Source organism: Apteryx mantelli, chromosome 2 (assembly GCF_036417845.1).
Source record: "Apteryx mantelli isolate bAptMan1 chromosome 2, bAptMan1.hap1, whole genome shotgun sequence".
Classification (NCBI taxonomy): Eukaryota; Metazoa; Chordata; class Aves; order Apterygiformes; family Apterygidae; genus Apteryx; species Apteryx mantelli.
Window position 1 is genome coordinate 172,249,977 of NC_089979.1, and position 18,408 is coordinate 172,268,384.

The window sequence follows — 18,408 nt, forward strand, 5'->3', positions numbered from 1 at the left end:
GAGAGCAGAAAACTCACTAGATTTTAAAATTCAGCTCAGTATGTTTCCAGGCAAAAGCTTTTTTTTACAACATTTCCATAGTGTTTAAAAATTTACAACATTTCCATAGTATTTAAAATCGATCAGACTGATCTGACCAACTTTTTTTTTTGTTTTCTTCCAGAAATGGAGTGCTGAACACCAATATTGAAGCTCTCCATTCAGTTTTCCCATACTCTTCCCTGGTTTTAGCAGTTACCCTAAGTTTGCCATATATCTATATATCTATTAAAAAATCTGTATCCTCCTTTAGTAACAGGGGGGGAAAAAAAAAAAAGAATTATCTGTAAACCTTGTGGCAGTTCACAAGGAAAAATCACGGTAATCAGTCAAGTTTAATTCTCTCCTCTGTGATGACACATAAAATTAAACGCTCGGGACTTGAGGCTGTGACGGGGTTACGGGAAGCTGATGCCGCTCTCGTAACACAGTGAATCGGCTTCTCGGTCGTATTTTCCCATGATTAGCACTAGAATTACGTTCTGACTCGTGGGTAAGACGGTCGGTAAGTTAAGGCGAGACGTTCTCGGCGCTCCCCCACAAAAGCACACGGTCTCTTACCTTTGGTTTAGCCTCCTTTGGAGTCAAGGTGGAGGGACGCGCGGTAGTGGTGGCCGGGCGCTTAGGAGTGGCGGCCGCAGCGGGACCTGCAGTAGGGCTGGTGGGTTTTTTGTTTTGGCCAGGCGTAGCGGAGGCCGGCCGCTTGGGGCTGGTAGCGGACAGAGGCCTGGCTTTCGGTGCGGCAGGCTTTGCCGACGGTGTGGATGCTGCAGGCTTTACGTTTTTTCAAAAAGCAAAATCCAGCATAAAAGCAAAAAAAAAAAAAAGAACAACAAAAAAAAACAAACAACAAAACACAGTGCATCGTAAACCAAAATATCAAGCTGCGAGAACATAAAAAATGATATTTAAAATCAAACGAAAAAAATAATTAGCTTTCTGTTTTCTGAGTGCAAAAAAAAGACCACAACGAAGCTGCAGCAGAGGGCTGATTTCAGGGCCCAGGGGATTTTTGCATTCAATCCGACAGGAACAGGGATTACTGCAGTGACATCCAAAGCCGCCGAAGGAACCACCAGTAAAGCTGGGATTAGTCGTCGGGTGTTCCTGGCATCTCGTCCTACGTGCAACGAGCAGGACATTGCTTCCCAATCACACGTGCACGATGCAAGTGCTAAACCCCGGTCTGCTCAACTCCCACCGCCTTCGCGGGCGCCAGGACCTGCCCCTACCGCCCCCACCGCTGCTCCGCTGCCAGAGCTCGCGGTTGGGTTCTGGCGAGCGCTGCAAGCTGCTGAAGGCAGGTGCCTCTCACCTTGCATATACAGCCCTAAAACGAGAGAGCACCAGGTCCGAACGCTAACTGCAACACGAGTGTGTGAGTGGAGAAACAGCGAGGAGAGCACCAGCGTTCTGGAAACATCACTGCAAATGTTCCCTGCTTCCACACCACAGGCACCAACCAGACAGCTATTTACATAAAAGCTTACCATAAATTTATTAAATCCAGTTCCTATCAGATTTGCTATAGGCCGAGTTGTTTGCAGCTTCGTAAGCGAATGCCTTCGTTTGAGGAAAGTAGTTCAAAAGCGGCAGCTCAGAAAACAGAACGTGGGTCACCATGGCTTAAGAAGCAGAAAAGCTGGCAAATGAAAACCACGGAAAGGAGTGCCCTGAACGCGAAACGGAGCCTACCTTTGCTTTCTTCTCAGGGCTCGGAGGAAGCTCCTTGTTTGGAGGTGTGGTGATATCATTCCCCGTCACCGCTTCAGCTGGTTTGGTCTCTTCTGGTTTTGCTGGCAAAAAAAAGGAGGACTTCTTAAGTCTAGGCTCTTTTATTCTAGCCTTTTTTTTTTAATACAATAACAGGAGGAGACAGAAGTGAGACAGTTACAGGTTGGCTGTTTCTGGAAAAGCTTCCAAGGGTCAGAACACCTTCAAGAAGAAGGATTTCCGCTGTGCTGGGGCACACCGACACAAGGTCATCCAGATGCCATTAGCATCCAGTTACTTCAGTTATGCCACAGTGAGAAAAGAGACAGCCGATGAAGGAAACAGCTGTTTTAACGAACATAGCAAACTTTCCCATCTTTCAAGTTCTTAAAAAAAAAAAAAAAAAAAAAGTTGGTGGAAAGTTAATGTTTAAGTTCTGACCTCTTTCAGCATTTGCACGCTGGCTGTTACCCTGAGGTAGGACATTTTCAAGCTATCCCTCCTTAGATCCATCCTTTTGTTACTGCTGCTTCTTCTTGACCTTTCTTCTTCCGTATCTCAGTCTACAGCAACTGCCCACAACCACACTTTACAGCTCACCACGAACAAGGAAGATTCCCAGCAGCCAAAAGGAGCTAGACTAACACCAGGAAAGGTCGGAAAGGAAAGCAGCCATATGGAAACCACGTTCCAACACGCGCGGACCACTTTGCAACTCGGTGGTATGGAAATCAGCACGTCACGCTGCTGCACACAGTGTTTCAGAGCACACACAGCTGTAATTGCATCTGCTGCAAAGGGTCAAAGGTTGCCAGATTTTCATGCAGTTGCCCATTTTTGTCACTGCCACCAAAGGTTTTCACAACGAGTCAGGAAAACTGAGTATACGGGCACTCCTCTTAATAGGAGCGCAGCAGCCACCACCCTGCCTCTGCTCTGACAGTAGATGGTGGCCACCATCTACGTTCAACAGTCTCTAAAGCACGGCAAAGCCTTCAGCAAAAGAACAAATAACGCCCTCCAGCAAAATAAACAACATAACAAAACGTCAACTTAGAAGCAGCTTCACTAAAACTTTAGGACTCTTGAGGACCAACGACAGGACTGTCACGGTTCTTTGCACCATAAGACGTGTAAGAGGCACCATCAGCTTCCCCAGAAACAGCTTTTAAACCACGACAACTCTCAGCAGTGGTACCGTACAACTACACTTGCTATGAGCTGTTTTCTGTTGCAACTCCTGTGCTATTTGAATCGTATGAAGGATACGGCGCAAACAACCCATTAGAAGCGCATTCATTTTCCCTTGTCATCTGGGGATTAAAATAAAGAGCATCTGTACTGGATGTTTCTTTTTATAACAACACAACAGGCTTGTCATGCTGCAGCGCATGATAAGGGCTGCCAGACAATAGCGTAGCAATTCCAACAGTGAAAAGGTTGTTTTCCACCTCTTTGGAAGATTACTATTTATATTTCGCATTTTCTTGCTCGCCAGCCTTCAAGGGAGAGTCTCAAAGAATATTCCAGTTGTGGCAGAAATTCCATTGCCGAAGCCAGCAAAATAAATCAGTGCCTTCTGCCAGTTTTGGGGATGCTCAACCGAAGGGTGCTTGGGGTTTTTTTGCTTTTCTCTCCTTCCCCCCCCCCCTTTTTTTTTTTTTTTTTGACTCCATGATGAATTTTAGCAGCTTTTTTTTCTTGCATTGTCTTAGCTTCTGCCTAGTCACTTGGCTTCCAAATCATACTAAATGTCATACAGCATCGAATTTAATGTTCTCTGTATATAAATAAGGACTTCTGAAGAAAACAAGCACTGAAATGTCCGTGTTAGACATTATTGTTTTTAATGCAAAATTCTTAAGAATCAAGAATCATTCATGCTCATCTAGAAAGTTCGTTTTTTGTAGCTAATCTATATTGGCTCCTCTAGACTAGTTCTCTCCACTGAATTTCAATAAACCCTTATTTTCCCCCTCATTTAATTTGTTGATTTTATCTACAGCAATACTAGAAAAAGCGACTGCTGCCAACAGCTCGTGCTTGCGAATAGTGCGTTTCTGTGCATTCGTTGCTCTTTGCTTCCCGTGCCTGGAGATTCACCGTGAATCCTCCTCGTCTCAGGTATCACAGCTATCAAGGTGACTTTCCACCAAGCCCAAGCCACCCTTCGCGTGCTGCCAATCGTTACTATTATTTCAGCTAGTTCAGCAGCGACGTTAAACCTCTCGCTTGAGGACGGCGTCCCAACACGCCTGCATCGACACGGCTCCGCTCAGGAAGCCTAACGCGGCTTTTCGGAAGAACTGAGCTCGAAGATCCATCGACTCCAGCAGCTCCAATGCTTCCGAAGCGACGAAAGGAGGCAGCACGTAATTTCGGGTTAATTAAATACGGACTACAACATGGGAAATGTTCAAAGGGAACGGCTTCAACACTCACACAAACAAAATGAAAACAGAGCAAAACGTTCCCTAAAGGACCGTCTAGGTTCCACAAAGCAAATAGGTGTGTTTACGTAGAACGGAAACGTAGCATCATCGAGCTGACGGAGCCACGCTGCGGGATAGCCCACATAGAGGTTAAGCAAGCTGTATTCGTAAATAAATAAATAAAATAAAGAATAATAACGAAACCAGGACATCTGGGTAGGCAACGTTGCTATTTCTCGGGCCACCGTTGCCAGGACCCTCGTTCAGGTCGCATTTATTGCGGCCTCTGATACACCGGGGGACGTAACCCTAAGGGATTAGCGAGGGATCGTCTTGTTTTGTGCTGCCACAATTTAAGTAACCTCCCAATGTGCCCGTCAGGACCTTTGCTTTCATTCATCGTTTAATTACGAGGCTTCGCTCCCCCATGCAGAGCGGAGAACCGCCAGGGAAGATTTGCTAGTTGCAGGGAATATTAGGAAAAGCTGCCAGATCTTAATCAAATTTGTCCATTAGGCTGCAAGATTTATTTAAGAGACTTTTCAGTTTGCTTGTTCCTCCAAGCGTGGCAACAAACCTCCAAAAGGTGTTTCAAGGGCGTTTCGTCCCTGCCGTCGGAGCGATCGCTACCCTCGCCGGCGCAGAGCCGTGCCTCCCGCGCGGCAGCTCCTGCTCGCCCGGCGCTCCGCTGCCTCGGCACCGGGAGTCCGGTTACTCCCAGGGGAGAAGACGGTGGGGGCCGAAGGAGAGCGCAAAGGACACTCCACACGGACACCTTCCGCAGAAGGGCTGAAGGGCATCGCCCCGGGACGCGTCGCGGTCCCCTCCCGCTACTCACCGCGACGGCAAGCGGAGCGCGCTGCACCCTATCGCCAGCACGTGTGTCAGCTGTTATCGAAAAGGAGGCTTTTAACGGAGGAAAACAAACTTTTCAGACGTGTCAGTCCAAAATACTGTGGCACACCCCGTTTCCCAATTTCCAAGAGTGACACTGGAAGAAACGACTCAAATCCAGGTACATCAAAGCCAGCAGGCGGGTCCACAGCAACAGCTAAACCGGCCAACCCCGAACTCCAGACTTCTCTTTGAGGTTTTATAGACAATTACGAAAGAGTAACTCGATAAACGGCGCTTAGGTTTCCCTCAACAGCGACGCTGAGCATACTGCAGACTCGCTCCGCACGGCCGCCACCGCGATAAGGGGTCCTGGCGAACGCCACTGCCGTGGGAACATCGCCGGCTCTGCCCCGGCACCCGCTACGCTGCGGGCACTGGGGCTTCGCAGTATGGACCTGCCTCTTAGGTGACCTTCGAAAAACAGGCCAGTTCCAAGAAAAACGCCAAAGAAGAACAACTGTCCTGCACATAGATACCTGCAGCCTTCTCTTTGGCTAGGCTTCGTTCTCACCTGCTTCGGAAGGACTTTGGCTCCGGCCGGCACAGCCTCTGCTCCCAGGGAAGCGCCTTCCTCCTAGAAAAATCCACTCAAATCGGGCAACGTTATAAATCCCTGAGAACACGGCTTACACACTTGGTTGCTGGTTGAAGTCTCAGGTGAGACCACCCTTGCTGGGCACCGCCAAGAGCCTCCCTGGCCGCGGTGCCAGGCGGCTCCCGGCACGCCAGGGATGATGGAGCTGGGAGCCGAGATCCACAGGCGCCGAGGGAGCAGCCGGGCTCCCCTGCATGTGCTGCTCTTCCCAGGGTACTTCCACGGTGGCAGGTTGGTCAACTCAATCCTGCTCCAAGGCCATCTCCAAGCCGCAGTGATGCACGGCTGAGACTAAGCACAGAAGCTGTAGTACGGATACTACATTTGGCAAAGGCACGCTGGGGCCAACAAGTTAAAAAGCATATTTTTTGAATAATTTTATCACCAGAAACCAGCTATTTGCCATTACTGGATGAAGGACCCAGCAACCAAGGCCATGGGACGCTCAGACAAACATGAAGTCAGTGGCAGTAAGACTTTACCTGTTAAAGACCACTGAGTTTTCAGAATAATTAGTAAAAAGATGATCTGTGCCAAAACTGACACTTCAAAATTACCAGAAACTTAAAATCATGGTCCATGCCTCAACTGCTTGTTATAAAAAGGGACAATACTATTCCTTTAGATCCTAATACTTACGGAAAACAACTGTTTGTTTGTCCTTACATTATCAGGGTGACCCATAAAAAACCACTACTGAGGAAATTTGTAATTCTCCCTACAGTAGCCAAGTTTGAACACCGTGACGCAGATAAAGCATGGTGGCCGTCCACGTAACGCTGAGGATGCCCCACCACGTGGAGCACAAGAAGGCTGTCACCACACGCCTGCAGATCGAACGCAAAGGGAACCAACTTACCAGCACGCACAACTTTGAGACCCCTTCTACATTTTCAGTGCTTAAAGTACTCGACTTCAGGTACGAATACAATAGTTTTCTGAATGCCGCGTTTTAAAAGCAAGTCAACTTTTCATAGATCTACCAGCTGATATGTAGGTAGTTAAGCTAGCCAAGTTGACAAAGCCATTTTCTTTCCATCTCCTAATATTATATCCTTCCAGGGAAGCACAACGCTATATATTTGACCTAGCCCATCTTTATATATTCAGAGCAAAGAAACTCAGAAGCTATTTTAGCTTCTCTGTATAACTCTTGATTAATCCTGATTTTTGGTAATAAAAAGCTTAATTACTCATGAACCCGGATGTCTGTGAAGATGCTTAGCATATCTAATCCTCAACCTCATCCTTCATACACACTGCCAGGTCCTCTATGGTAGCTAACAGCAGGTTAGTTATCACGAGAAGAAATGTAATGTATTACAATGTAGAGCTTGGCTGATTTTAAGCTCTGCTATCTGGACCCATAGGCGCCTTTTGGAAAGATTAAGGAGCTAGACAAATCAAGCTCAACATTTTGAAGGAGTTTTGCAGGTGCTAATGGGGGCTCTGTCCTCAAAAGCAGCAACAAGTGGGGAAAAAGCATGCTGAATCTGCGTGAAAATGGAACAACCAGGCAACAGAAAAATGATACCTGAGGTGACATTCAGCTTCAGACTTCTGAATGAAGCTGAGGAGAGGATGCAACGTGAGCAGGGAAGGTAGGACGATACAAACTGCCATGGCATTCTTTTGAGCTGGTCCAGTAGCAGTACTATGCTAACACAAAAGGGAGTTTTGCAAACTCACATATTGAAAGCTGAGATAACGAACGCTTCATCATTTTAGGCTTGAAGTCATTACTCAAATGCAGTTATACCTACTGCACAGGGCTACGTTGAGAATTCAGCAATGGCCAGGCTTGAAGACGACACACGGTTAATTGGGTGCAATGGGGGCCTCAGGAGGTTATCTGGCCCAACCCCTCACTCAAACCCAGGTTCGGCTACATCAGGTTGCTCCAGGGTCTTGTCCATTCAAGGTCTGAATGTCTCCAAGGCTGGAAATTTTGCAGCCTTTTTGGACCTCTCTTCCAGTGTTCGACCTTCCTCATGCTGAAAAAGTTTTTCCTTATATTGGAAAATTACACTGGCCAAAACCCTGAGAAACCTGATCTAGTTGGACCTGCTTTGCATGAGGAGTTGGGCCAGACAACCTCCTGAGGCCCCCATTGCACCCAATTAACCATCTGTCTTCTTCAAAAGCCTGGCAATATGGTGCAGAACATCAATAGAGCAACTTCATACAGTTGTCCTGACTATAAAGAGCAAAGAGAAAAAAACCACTCTCCTACAAAAGAAAGTACCTGCGGGCATCTTTTTAGACCACGGCATTACATTGCTTTATAAATATGGAGTCTGCACAGAATAGAAACACTGATGTGTGCTTATTTCTCAAATATCACGCAGCAACTTATTCAAGAATAAGCATTCCCCAAAATTCATTCTCTACGTCAAAGGGAGCAGAGGAAGACTCCAATATAGCAGCACACGTTAAGCTCATCTTAAAAAGCCGAAAGCAAGTATTTCTATTTTCAGCTGAAATGCTTCAGCAGCTGGAGGAGCCTGGCTGAACTACTGAGGTAAGCAAAAGCTCCGACACTAAAGTGAACATAAAGCAGAGAAGTAATTACATACTGTGCACTTGGAAGGCTTTTAAGAATGTTAGGTCCTATTTTCCTTTTTATCACCTTTATTGACTAGGTGAGGGAGCATGTCAGTGGGGACTCAAGATTTCATCACCTGAATCCTTTTATCTCCTGGCACTTGGCAGGGTATTAGCTCCCATTTTATGGAGCTATTTATTTCACCTGTCTTGCACCTAGTCACCAACTGAGGTTGGCTCATTCACGTGCTTCAGGATGGAGGTGGACTTGTGCTTGTGAATGAGGCCAGGCGCTCGCTCGTCGTCCGCAGCCCCAGCGAGGGATATTCATGGGCTAAGCTGAACTAAAACATCATTCACTCAAACAGCTCCGTAATTCTCATAGGGATTAGAGTCATCAACAGAAAATCCACTAAGAGAGCTAGATTAAGCAATAAGGCAATGACCGTCTTTACTCTCCCTCTTAAACATAAGCAATTTCAGAAACAAAACTGGACCATGTCAAATACTGCTTTTGCCAGAAAAATGCTGCAGAAAGGCACAAACTCTTACTTGCTCATCCATCATCCTCCAGAAGGAGCTGCTCCATCACAAAATTAACATCATTTAAAGCCTTTTTGTCCAAGACTCTTAACATAAAGCATCTACAAATATAACAAGTCTCAGTTTAAGTAGAAACACAAGCCTTATCCCCTTCCCCCTCCAGAAAAGGCTGAATAAAATGTCTCCTTCTTGACCCAAATACGAAATAGCTAAGCATTTTATCTGGCACACAATGCAACTCAATCAACTTGCACATCTTGACTTGTTACCAAGAATCAAGGAATAAAGCAGATGTCCTCTTTTCCTCCATCTTATAAACCCAGGTTGATCTGTTGAGGCTCTCTAATTTTGCTCGAGAAAGCAAGCCCTAAATCAGAAGACCCTGTTCTCCCCGAAGAGCCTAAACCATTCGCCATGTTTCCCAACCTGACATAGCCTGGAATCAGATGTCTATTTAGAGTAACTAACATATATTGTTTATTATACTGTGCTAAAAACTTGATGCTGGATATAAAAAAAAGCTAACAAAATCATTAGCTTTTCCCTTTTTATTGGTAAGGGTGGAAGTATTCACAAAATCAACGAGAAGCTCTATTTTTTTGTCAATTCTCCTGAAAAATGCAGGCAAGGGGATCCTCCTCCCCAGCATACAAGCACCTCAATGGCAAAGCTAAAACAGAAGGAAGACAGACAGCGGGAGCCGAGGAGAGGTCTCGGGAGGGACATCAAGGCAGACAACGCGGGGACGAGGGAAGCAGCAGGGCCTGATCCCGAATTCGAGACCAGCCTTGGAGCCAGGCGGCACGAGGAAGACGCGGAGCGTTTGGCAGCCGGGCCCCACTGCAGGCAGGGCTCACGCAGCGCCGGCCGGGACCTCGCTCGCACAAGCGGCGAGGGAAGGGGAAGGCTTAGGCACCCACTGCAAGCCGCTGCTCTGAGAGCAGCCCGGCTCCTCTCTGACCTCGGCTCTGCCCTTCTGCCCCCGCTTCGGAGCGTTTCCGACGTCTGCTCACCGATCCCTCGCCTCGAGTGCCCGGTGGCTTTTGCGCCGTTTGCACAAGCACACCAGGGCTACGGAGCAAGGAACACCTGGTTTATCCAACGGCGTTATAATGCTGCTAGCATCAAGCTCCGTCCCTGGAAGATGCTGGTGTTTATTTGATATTTGAGGCCAAACACGCATACGCCAAGCCGGAATTTTCGCCGAGCTGTCCCCCATCGCTCTCGGGTGCCGTTTATCACTGGTCCCTCCCGTTCCTCCTCCTCCTCGCAGCCTGCGATCCTCAGTTTCTTTTCCTTCTAATTAACAACGTTATCGCGCCTGGCAAGGAACCTCGTTAGTAACCACCCGTGCTAGCAGCATTACTTGAACAAGTATCATTACTATATAGTTGGGCTGGTACTTCCTAATCACATACGAATCCTTACTCAAACCCCAGGCGACAGGCTATCGCCACCTTGCCCGTCAGCGCTTGAGGTCCGAGATTCTCCATTGATCCCAACCACAGAGGAACGAAACGTTCTGCCGCAAAGAGGAGCAGTGGGACGGCCAGGAACGACGGGGGCTTGCGAACGCTGCTCACGGGCTCGTCAAGAAATACGAGTCACCAGGCCGCGTTAGGGATGCGTCTCCTGAGCTAACGGGTGTTAGGGGGGCGGCAGTCGCAACCGGGCTCGGTCCAGCGGTGCCTGGAATTGCTGGCGCTTCAAAACAGAAAATACGTCACGTCGGAGGAAGTTCAAAGGAAATGAAAAACAGGCCGAATGTAAAGGCAGCGGTGAGTTCACGTAGCTTATACAAGTGACACCACCGGAGCTGACAAATCAGGTACGGGCAATAGGCGACGCAGGAGCTTACGCAGACCGCGAGCATGAATGAAATCTGTTGTTCAGGGCAGGACACAACGCGAGCGCTTGTTCTGGCGAGCGACCGCAGCGATTGCTGGCGGAACAAGGGACCAGCGAGTCGTGCCCTCCGATTCCGACCCGTTTTAGTTTGCAGCTACGGTCTCTCAACTCAAAATGCCTGCCGTGGTACCCAGGAGATCTGAACGGGTGCCCCTCCTTGCAAGTTTTTAGACTGAAATTTAACTAATTGCGTAATCAAGCTAATATCCAGCTATCTGTAAGAAGTATTTCACACACAATTCTAGATCACCTGAATAACAGGAGTAACAGAGGGTTAGCAAAGAAAACCTCTGGCTGAACAGGACCAAGGATATCTGCTTTTGTACTGGCAGAAGTTAGATGCTGTTCAAATAATTAAAATTAGGTTGGACAATTCTTTCAAGGACATTTAAGATGAAAGAAAGGGGCAAGTGACAAGAACTGCTGAGCCCTGATGCAAGGGCGAAGTTCAGACTGAACAGACAGAACCAGCAGCAAAATCGAGGGCTAAAAGAGAAGGAATAGATACATTTATGTCGGATAAACTAGATATTGTTGGCCATGATGTTTTGGACATGCTGCCTTGTGACGGGAAGGAGACTTGCAAGGTGAATACCAAGACTGAAGAGGAGGAAGTCGATTAGGACGTGAACGACAAATTTAGCCATAAATAAAATGCAAAGGGCAGATTTAGCACCGGTTCTATACTTAGAGCCAAGACTGACTGACTGGTTGACTGACTTTCATTACAACTGCCTCTCCACCCATTACCAGGTGAGAGGAAGGAAAAGCTCATCGTATAAAGTTTGAAAGCATTTCAGGAACATCCAAGGACTTTCTGCCCGTTTTCTTTTGCATTTCACAGTACTCACTAAAATACACATACCTGAAGCAAGAAAACATTTTATTGCTTCTACTACCATATTTTCTTCTTGTACAGAATAAACCCAGAATCTCTTTCTTACCTCGACATTGTACGCAACAGAACCAACCAAACCTAACCCAACCGTTTCCCAGCAGTTTATTTTGGAGAAGGGGATAAAAAGAAAAAAAGAAGTTACAACTCTGTTGCACACTTGCCCAGGAAAGCACCTGAGCTGTCTGCCAACGCCGTCGCTACCGTATCAGATCACGCGCAGATCTACAGTCACAAGGGCTACAAGCTAGCTTTTAAAATAAAGACTGCAAGAGCAAAATGTCAAACCTAGGTGCTTATTTGAAATGGTTGCTCCTAAGCGATGCAGCATCTGCTGGCCCAGCCAAACATGGTTCCTCGCTGTCCAAAGCGCACAACGCCTCGCTGTCGGCACGGCTTGCGGGAGCTGCTGCCTTGCTGCGAACACGCTTCGGCGGCGGCGCGGGTGGTGGCAACCCCTGACACCACGGAAATGCCGTAACACCAAAAGGCATGCACAAATACGAAGTTTCTTCTGTTCCAGATTTTCCCCCCTCAATGCACTAGGTGTTTCCTACATCGCTGCCACTCACGTTATGTTTAAGTTGTCAGGAAGTATGACAACACTTGCATGTTAGGTACCAAACGGAGAACCAGTAAACGCAGCAGCCCAGATCCCTCTTTCCACCCAAGCAAACAAAATTTCCAGGTGTCCACCCCAAATCTAGCTCTTAACAAGGAGCTCTCCGAACCACCCTGATGCCTATTGACAGGACAGTCGATGACTCCTGCCTGCGTGATGGGACCTGACATCTCCGCGGAGGCCCCAGAGGAGCGGTGTCTGCAAACCAGGACGCGCTGCCACCAGAACTGACACCTCTTCATCTCACGACTGCCAGAACTGCTTAAAATCGGGGGACAGAACATGAAGAACAAGGTAACAGCGCGAAGCTGAGAAGGCAAGAAGACGAGACACGCCAGCCTCCGCGCGGGGAGGCTCGTATTGCCAAAACCTCGCTGTCCACATCTCCCATCAGCAGAGGCCTGACCGTGAGTCTTGCAAACTGAAGCATCGTAGAGAAATTTTTAGAGAAAAGTGAAACATGGGACACAGCAGGATGCTGTTGAAAGCAACTACTGATAGCTAGGAAGAAAAACGGGATAATCGGGAAGGACATACCACAGGCAGCCAAACGTTCGGGATCTGCCTGACCGACCATTGGGTGTCACTAACGCACCACCGAAACAGAGAAGACACCTCCAGGCTGGTGGGATCACGCTGCAGCACCTTCCTCACCCCGCCGCAGATCAGCCTCGGCGCCGGGCTGCCGAGCTCTGCCGAAACCGCGCAGCCCCGCACCCGGCCGCGCGTTACTCCCCTCTCGGGATACTGCAGCTTCCAGCTTTATATTACTCCACCGAAGGATGAGCAAAGCAGACAGCTGCAGAAGGAGTCATTAAACGTGAAAACGCCCGTGCAAGTCTTTTGTCTTTATTCCCTGCCGCGTTTGCTTCGCTCTTCCCGTGCAAAGCGCTCTCGTTACTCCGGCTGACAAAGACCAAGCCCCCGACCCCCCCCCCCCCCCCCAAAATCCATGAGAAAGCAGGTAGATGCTGGCTGAAGCTGGCAAGAGGGACAGAGATGCCGTTCTCCAGCCTGCAACGCAGATTAATTGCTCTTGACAGGGACTTTCAATCCGAGAAGACCGACCTCATGCATCACCGCGCTCCCCAAACGACACAACGCCGCAAAATAAAGCAAGCTGCGGTGGACGCTCAGCGGTGGGAAAGGCTCCACCGTACCCGGGGTTTGGGAAGCGAGGTTAGAAACAGCACTGGGGGAATTCCAGTCCGAGTTTGGGCATTACAGCGTTCGGGGAGAGATCAGCTCTCCGGAGCGCTCCGTCCCTTTAGTGCTGCCGGCTGCTTCAGGCACAAGTACCGAAAGAAGCTAAAAGCTGAACTGGAAAGCACGAGCCTCGGCGCTTCCCGAGAGAAGTTTAAAGGTTTTAACCGCGGCAGCGCGCTCGCTCCCGGCAAGGTCCCCTTGCAGAGCGGAGGGCACCCGGGAGGGGAGGGCGCCCGGGGCACGGACCTATGGCAGAAACCACCTATTTTCACATCTAGCAGCCGCCGTCAGCACCCCAGCACGCAACTCGCAGCCGCTGCTGTCGGGGAAGGAGCTCGGCCATGATTTTCTGCTTTTCCTCCATTTTGCTCCCTGCCCCGGCAGGCGGCGGAGGCCGACCCAACCCCGTGCCGCGCGCCGGCCCCCCCGGGGAGGTAAAAATCGGCTACGTACCATCCCGCGGCAGGTCCCCTTGCTGGGGCGATGGAGCGCGCTGCCCGGCGCTGACCTCGATTCCCACGCTTCCCAGCGGAGAGGCTTTGCCGGCTCCCACCTCGGCGCTCCGGCTCTTCGGAGAGCCGGGGCTCGCGGTCCCCTCGGCGGCGTTCCTCCTCTTCCCGCTCGCCGCCGCCGCCTCCTCCTCCTCCCTCCCTCTGTCGTGGCTGCCGATTTCGGGGATTAGCTCCAGCTTGCTGCGGTAGGAGCCCGGGCTGCCCAGCTCCCTCCCGGCCGCGGCGACGCCGCCTTCTCCGTGCTTGGCGCCCGGCTGCTCCTCTGACACGGTCATGGCCCTCTTCATGGGGACGGCCGGCTTCCTGGGGCCGGAGCCGTGCACCAGGCCGCCGTCGGGGGCGAGCGGAGCGGGGGCCGCGTCCTCCTCCCGCAGCGCCGGTGGCGGGTACTTGTCGGCCAGGTCGAGGGCCAGGGGCACGGCCAGGTGGGAGCACTCGGACATGGCGCGCCTCATGGCCTTCCTCTGCTGGGCGGCTCTGCTCAGCGGCTTCTCCTCCAGCTCGTCCTCCGTTTCGGGGCTGTTGCCGAAGTCGCCGCTTTTGGAGTCGTCTTGGGCCAGCTCTACGGTCGTGGTGGGCAGCTGGGGCTTCGGGGCAGCTACAGACGGCAAAGAGCCACCGCTCTGCCCATGGCCGTCGTCAACCATGGCGGCGACGCAGCAGCCGGGGGCTCCGGCTTTCCGGCCGCCGGCCGCTTCGCCGGGCGACACGGGGTGGAAATTCGGATTCCAGACGCTGATCTCCCGCTCCTGCGGGGCTTTGCCGGGGTCACTCTGCGACACAGCCACATCGGGCAGGCTCCCGCGCTCCGTGCCGGTCTTCCCAGCCACCTTCTCCTGGTCGGTGATGGCTTCATCCTTCCCCAGCCCGGGACGAGGCTTTTCAGCTCCCGCCTGCCCCGAGTGAAAATCCGTAGCTTTAGGGTTTGCCGAGTTGCCTTCCGCAGGGGGGAACGATTCCGAAATCAAAGCCCAGTTTTCAAGGTGACCTGCAGCCGCCTGGTATTTTCTGCCTTGCACCTCGATTTCTCTTTTGTCTTTCTGAGCTATTTTCAGCTCCTTGTCCAGTTTTCCCTCGAAGAAGCAGAGCTTGTCCTCGTCCGTGAAACCGGCATTCTTAACGAGCCCGTCTTTGACCGGCCCCCCCGCGTTCACGTTCAAGCCGATCTCGTGGAGCTTGCCCTCCGTCCTCTGCCACTCGAATTCGGCTTTGCCGAAGTCTTTCGGGGACTCCATGCGGCGGAAGGCGTCGGAGCAGCCCCGCGGGCCGGCGGGCTGGAGCGGCGGGCTGTACTCGGCGAGCGGGGCGGGCTGCTCGCCGGCCAGGGACATCGCCGAGTGCCGCCGCTGCCGGCGGAGCCAGCGCCGAGCGAGCCGTGAGCCGCCGCGCCGGCTGTGACGACACGCGGCCCCCGCGCTGCTGCCGCGGCTCCCTCTCCCCCCCCTCCCCGTCCCCCTGCCGTTCGCCGCTCCGCCGAGCCGCACGCTGGAGGGAGCCCTCGGAAACGTCGGGTTTTATCCTTTGGCGAAGGGAGGGATATGTTTTGTGACAGGTTGGGACCTCCGGCTAGATGCTAAGGGGGGTTTCAAAATCTCGGTGAAATGATTCCCCCCCCAACCTCCCCCCCGAGAGGAACGTTTCTTAGGTGACTGCACGTTTCTGGAAATCTTGCAGCCTCCTTTTCCTCTGACCGTATTAACGACCAGCTCGTCTGTAAGTATTAACTCCTGCCGACGAACTTAGGAAGCGAGCTGAGCCTTTTCCGCCTCGAAAACGAGAACAATGCCGAACTAAAAGCCAGCCCGCCCCAGAGGCGCTGGCGCAGAACGGGGTCTCCCTGCGGGAAGGGCTTTGCTCGCAGCGCCGTGAGCTTTAACAGGCTCTTCTGGAGTCAGCAGCGACCATAAATACTGCTGCAACGAGGATTTCAGTACTCACAAGCTAGAAGCTCTCAACCCCGTGAGCCAGTGGGCAAAGCTGAAAACGCGGGGGGGGGGGGGGGGGGGGAGAGGTCTGGGGTGGTTTGGAGTTTTCAGTACCATCACCTTTATCTTTGGCTTTTTTTTGTTTGTTTTTTAAAGCACGAACAGTATTTTTGAACCGCTTTTTTTTTTTCCTATTGCACAGATTTCACAACTAGCATTTCACTTTTCGGGTCGATCTGCTCGAGAGCGGTCTCACCGTGTGCTAAGTGCACTGCGGCCACCCCGCAAAGCCTCTGCCTCCAGCATCCATGGCAACACCTCTCCACCTGCGATCCGTAATTTGGATGTTGTCTCCCTGGTTAAAGCCCGGAAGACCGTTTCCATCTACTCAGTCGCTGGCATCCGGACTGATACTATTGCATTAGCAGCAAACCGTAGAGTGGTTTTTATCTGAAATGCCCGGTGCAGATTATTCCCGACTAAGGCAAACTCTCCTCTTGGAGCCAGGGTTACAACACCTTACAGACATCATATTCCAGTCCGGGAGAAAATGTTGCCCTCATAGCTAGAAAGCAGTAAAACAACTTCCTATTGTAGTTTAACTGAGCATAAATGTATTTTTATACCCAGAGACACACAAGCTACAGTACGCCCCCTGAATTTAACCTGCTGCCGAGAAACGCTACAATCCACACATTTATCTGCTTGTATTTAAGTTCTGGATTTAAGAAGTTGCTATATTTAAAAACAATGACTAAGGAACTGTAAATTATGTGAATCTTTCATGGCACCCTCTAATTAACCAGAACATTTCCACCCACAAGCCTCATTTCTCCAAAGGCCTCAACAATTTTTTGCACTTTAAATATTCATAGGTGCCTTGCTAGTGCAAAAACGGGAGCTCAGCTCAACACTTACCTTTTCTCCCATAACTGACGGGGGAACTGATGTTTGCAAGTGTTTGCTCACTCCAAAAGTATTTAGTTTGGTCGCAAAAATGGCAGACCTCAAAGTCACCTGATCCCATGCGAGTGCTGTTATCCCTCTATTGCTCAGGCAATTCCCAAAGGAGACTTAAGGAGCAAGGCTCAGTCCACAAGAGGGAACTCACTGCCCTGCCCCGGCTGGGGCAAGCTGTAGAGCCGCCTGCAACGCTCGAGCCACGGTTTCAAATGCTGTTTTTCTTTTAGGCAAATGGCTGCGGTTATAGAAGCCAGAGCAAGGTGACCACACGGATTTAGGGACCGATGCTTCGCAGCCCGGCACCACAGAGGAGGTTGGTGTCACTGGAAAGCAAAGCCAGCCTCATAATATCAACGTACAACCACTAACAACAGCCACAGCTACTTTATCTACTTTATCTAATGGCTGTTTTTGATGCATGTACTGAACCATGTTCAATCCTGGGTTGCTCAGGAGCAGCTTGCTTAGCTGCGAACACCTCTGCAGTCATCCAACACCGAACGTCTCCGGACGTCAGCAGAGGTGGTTCGCAGCGCGTGTACCGAGAGCCTTTCGACAACGCCATCCTACGCACGGGACATCGTTTCCAGATACGCCTTCCCAGTTCCCGCGCCCTGGCCTCCCCTCCTCTTCCAAGTTTTGTCCCTGAAATTCCTTAACGCTTTGCCTCCGTCGTCACGCCGCTGCCATCCTGCTAAGCTTTCAGCGAGACCAGAGGTCGCCAAGGCACGGCGCGCACGACCGGCAGCCCTGATATCAGAGCTCTGCTCCCCCTTATTCCTCTAGACTCTTAGCGTGCTTTAATTTTCTAAGTCATTTTAAGAAAAGTAGTATTTGTCAACGAAAGATAAGCAGGAAAGAATGGGAGGATGTTCAGAAAACAGGAGGACTGGGATAGATGATGAGGAGGAGTGCAAGCGAGGAAGGGCCCACACTAAAGAGTGGTTGGATTACTAGGCTTCCTGAAAGGAAGCCCATCCCCTGTTTTTACCCTTAGTTCGGCTTTGAGGAAGATGTAATACTCTTCAAAGATCAAACTTGGGGTTTCACAGTCCTTCTGGCTCTCTGCCGTCTGTCTTTCTGAGACGGTGTCGGAGGACAGCAGTGCAAGGGTTATAAGCTGCTGCCGGTCGGATGCCGGTGCACCTTCTGGACGCAGAGATTTGCCCATTGCCTGAAGCTCCTTGCAACCTTTCAGGGCCAAGACAGCAGCATATTTCGCAAGGAGGAAGGTTTGGTTAGACCTGTATTTCGTCTATTCACATCCTCTTGCCATTATTAAATGCTGCCTTTTCTTAAAGGTATAGTAAAGACAAATAAGCCTGCCAAGGAAGCCGAGCATGCAGCACGTGTTTCGGTGCAAACATTAAACACACCTGTAGTCATTTACCCCAGCTGCTTAGACATATTTTGATGCTTACGCCGCATCTCTGAAAGCGAGCCTTTTCCAAGGGAAGAGGCACCTAAGCGCTGAAGGAGCTGCGAAGCATCGCACCCCCTTCACCAGGTCTGAGCGCTCCAGGTAAAACACATGATCTCCAGGGCCGACACAGTGCCGGTAACTGGAGCAGCCCAGGATCACTACATCAGCACGTCATGCCTTCGCACCCAATC

General features: G+C 50.6%; 1 protein-coding gene across 9 annotated transcripts in view; it reads right to left on the bottom strand.

The window, feature by feature from the left end:
• MAP4 (microtubule associated protein 4) overlaps positions 1 to 18,408 on the bottom strand; it is a 147,185-nt gene that overhangs the window by 19,694 nt on the left and 109,083 nt on the right. For all 9 annotated transcript variants that reach the window (XM_067292091.1, XM_067292092.1, XM_067292097.1 and 6 more), the window contains 2 exons: positions 1,735 to 1,835; positions 601 to 813 (listed from right to left, as the gene is read on the bottom strand). In XM_067292091.1, the coding sequence (XP_067148192.1) occupies positions 601 to 813; positions 1,735 to 1,835 (314 nt within the window). The remainder of the gene's footprint in view (positions 1 to 600; positions 814 to 1,734; positions 1,836 to 18,408) is intronic.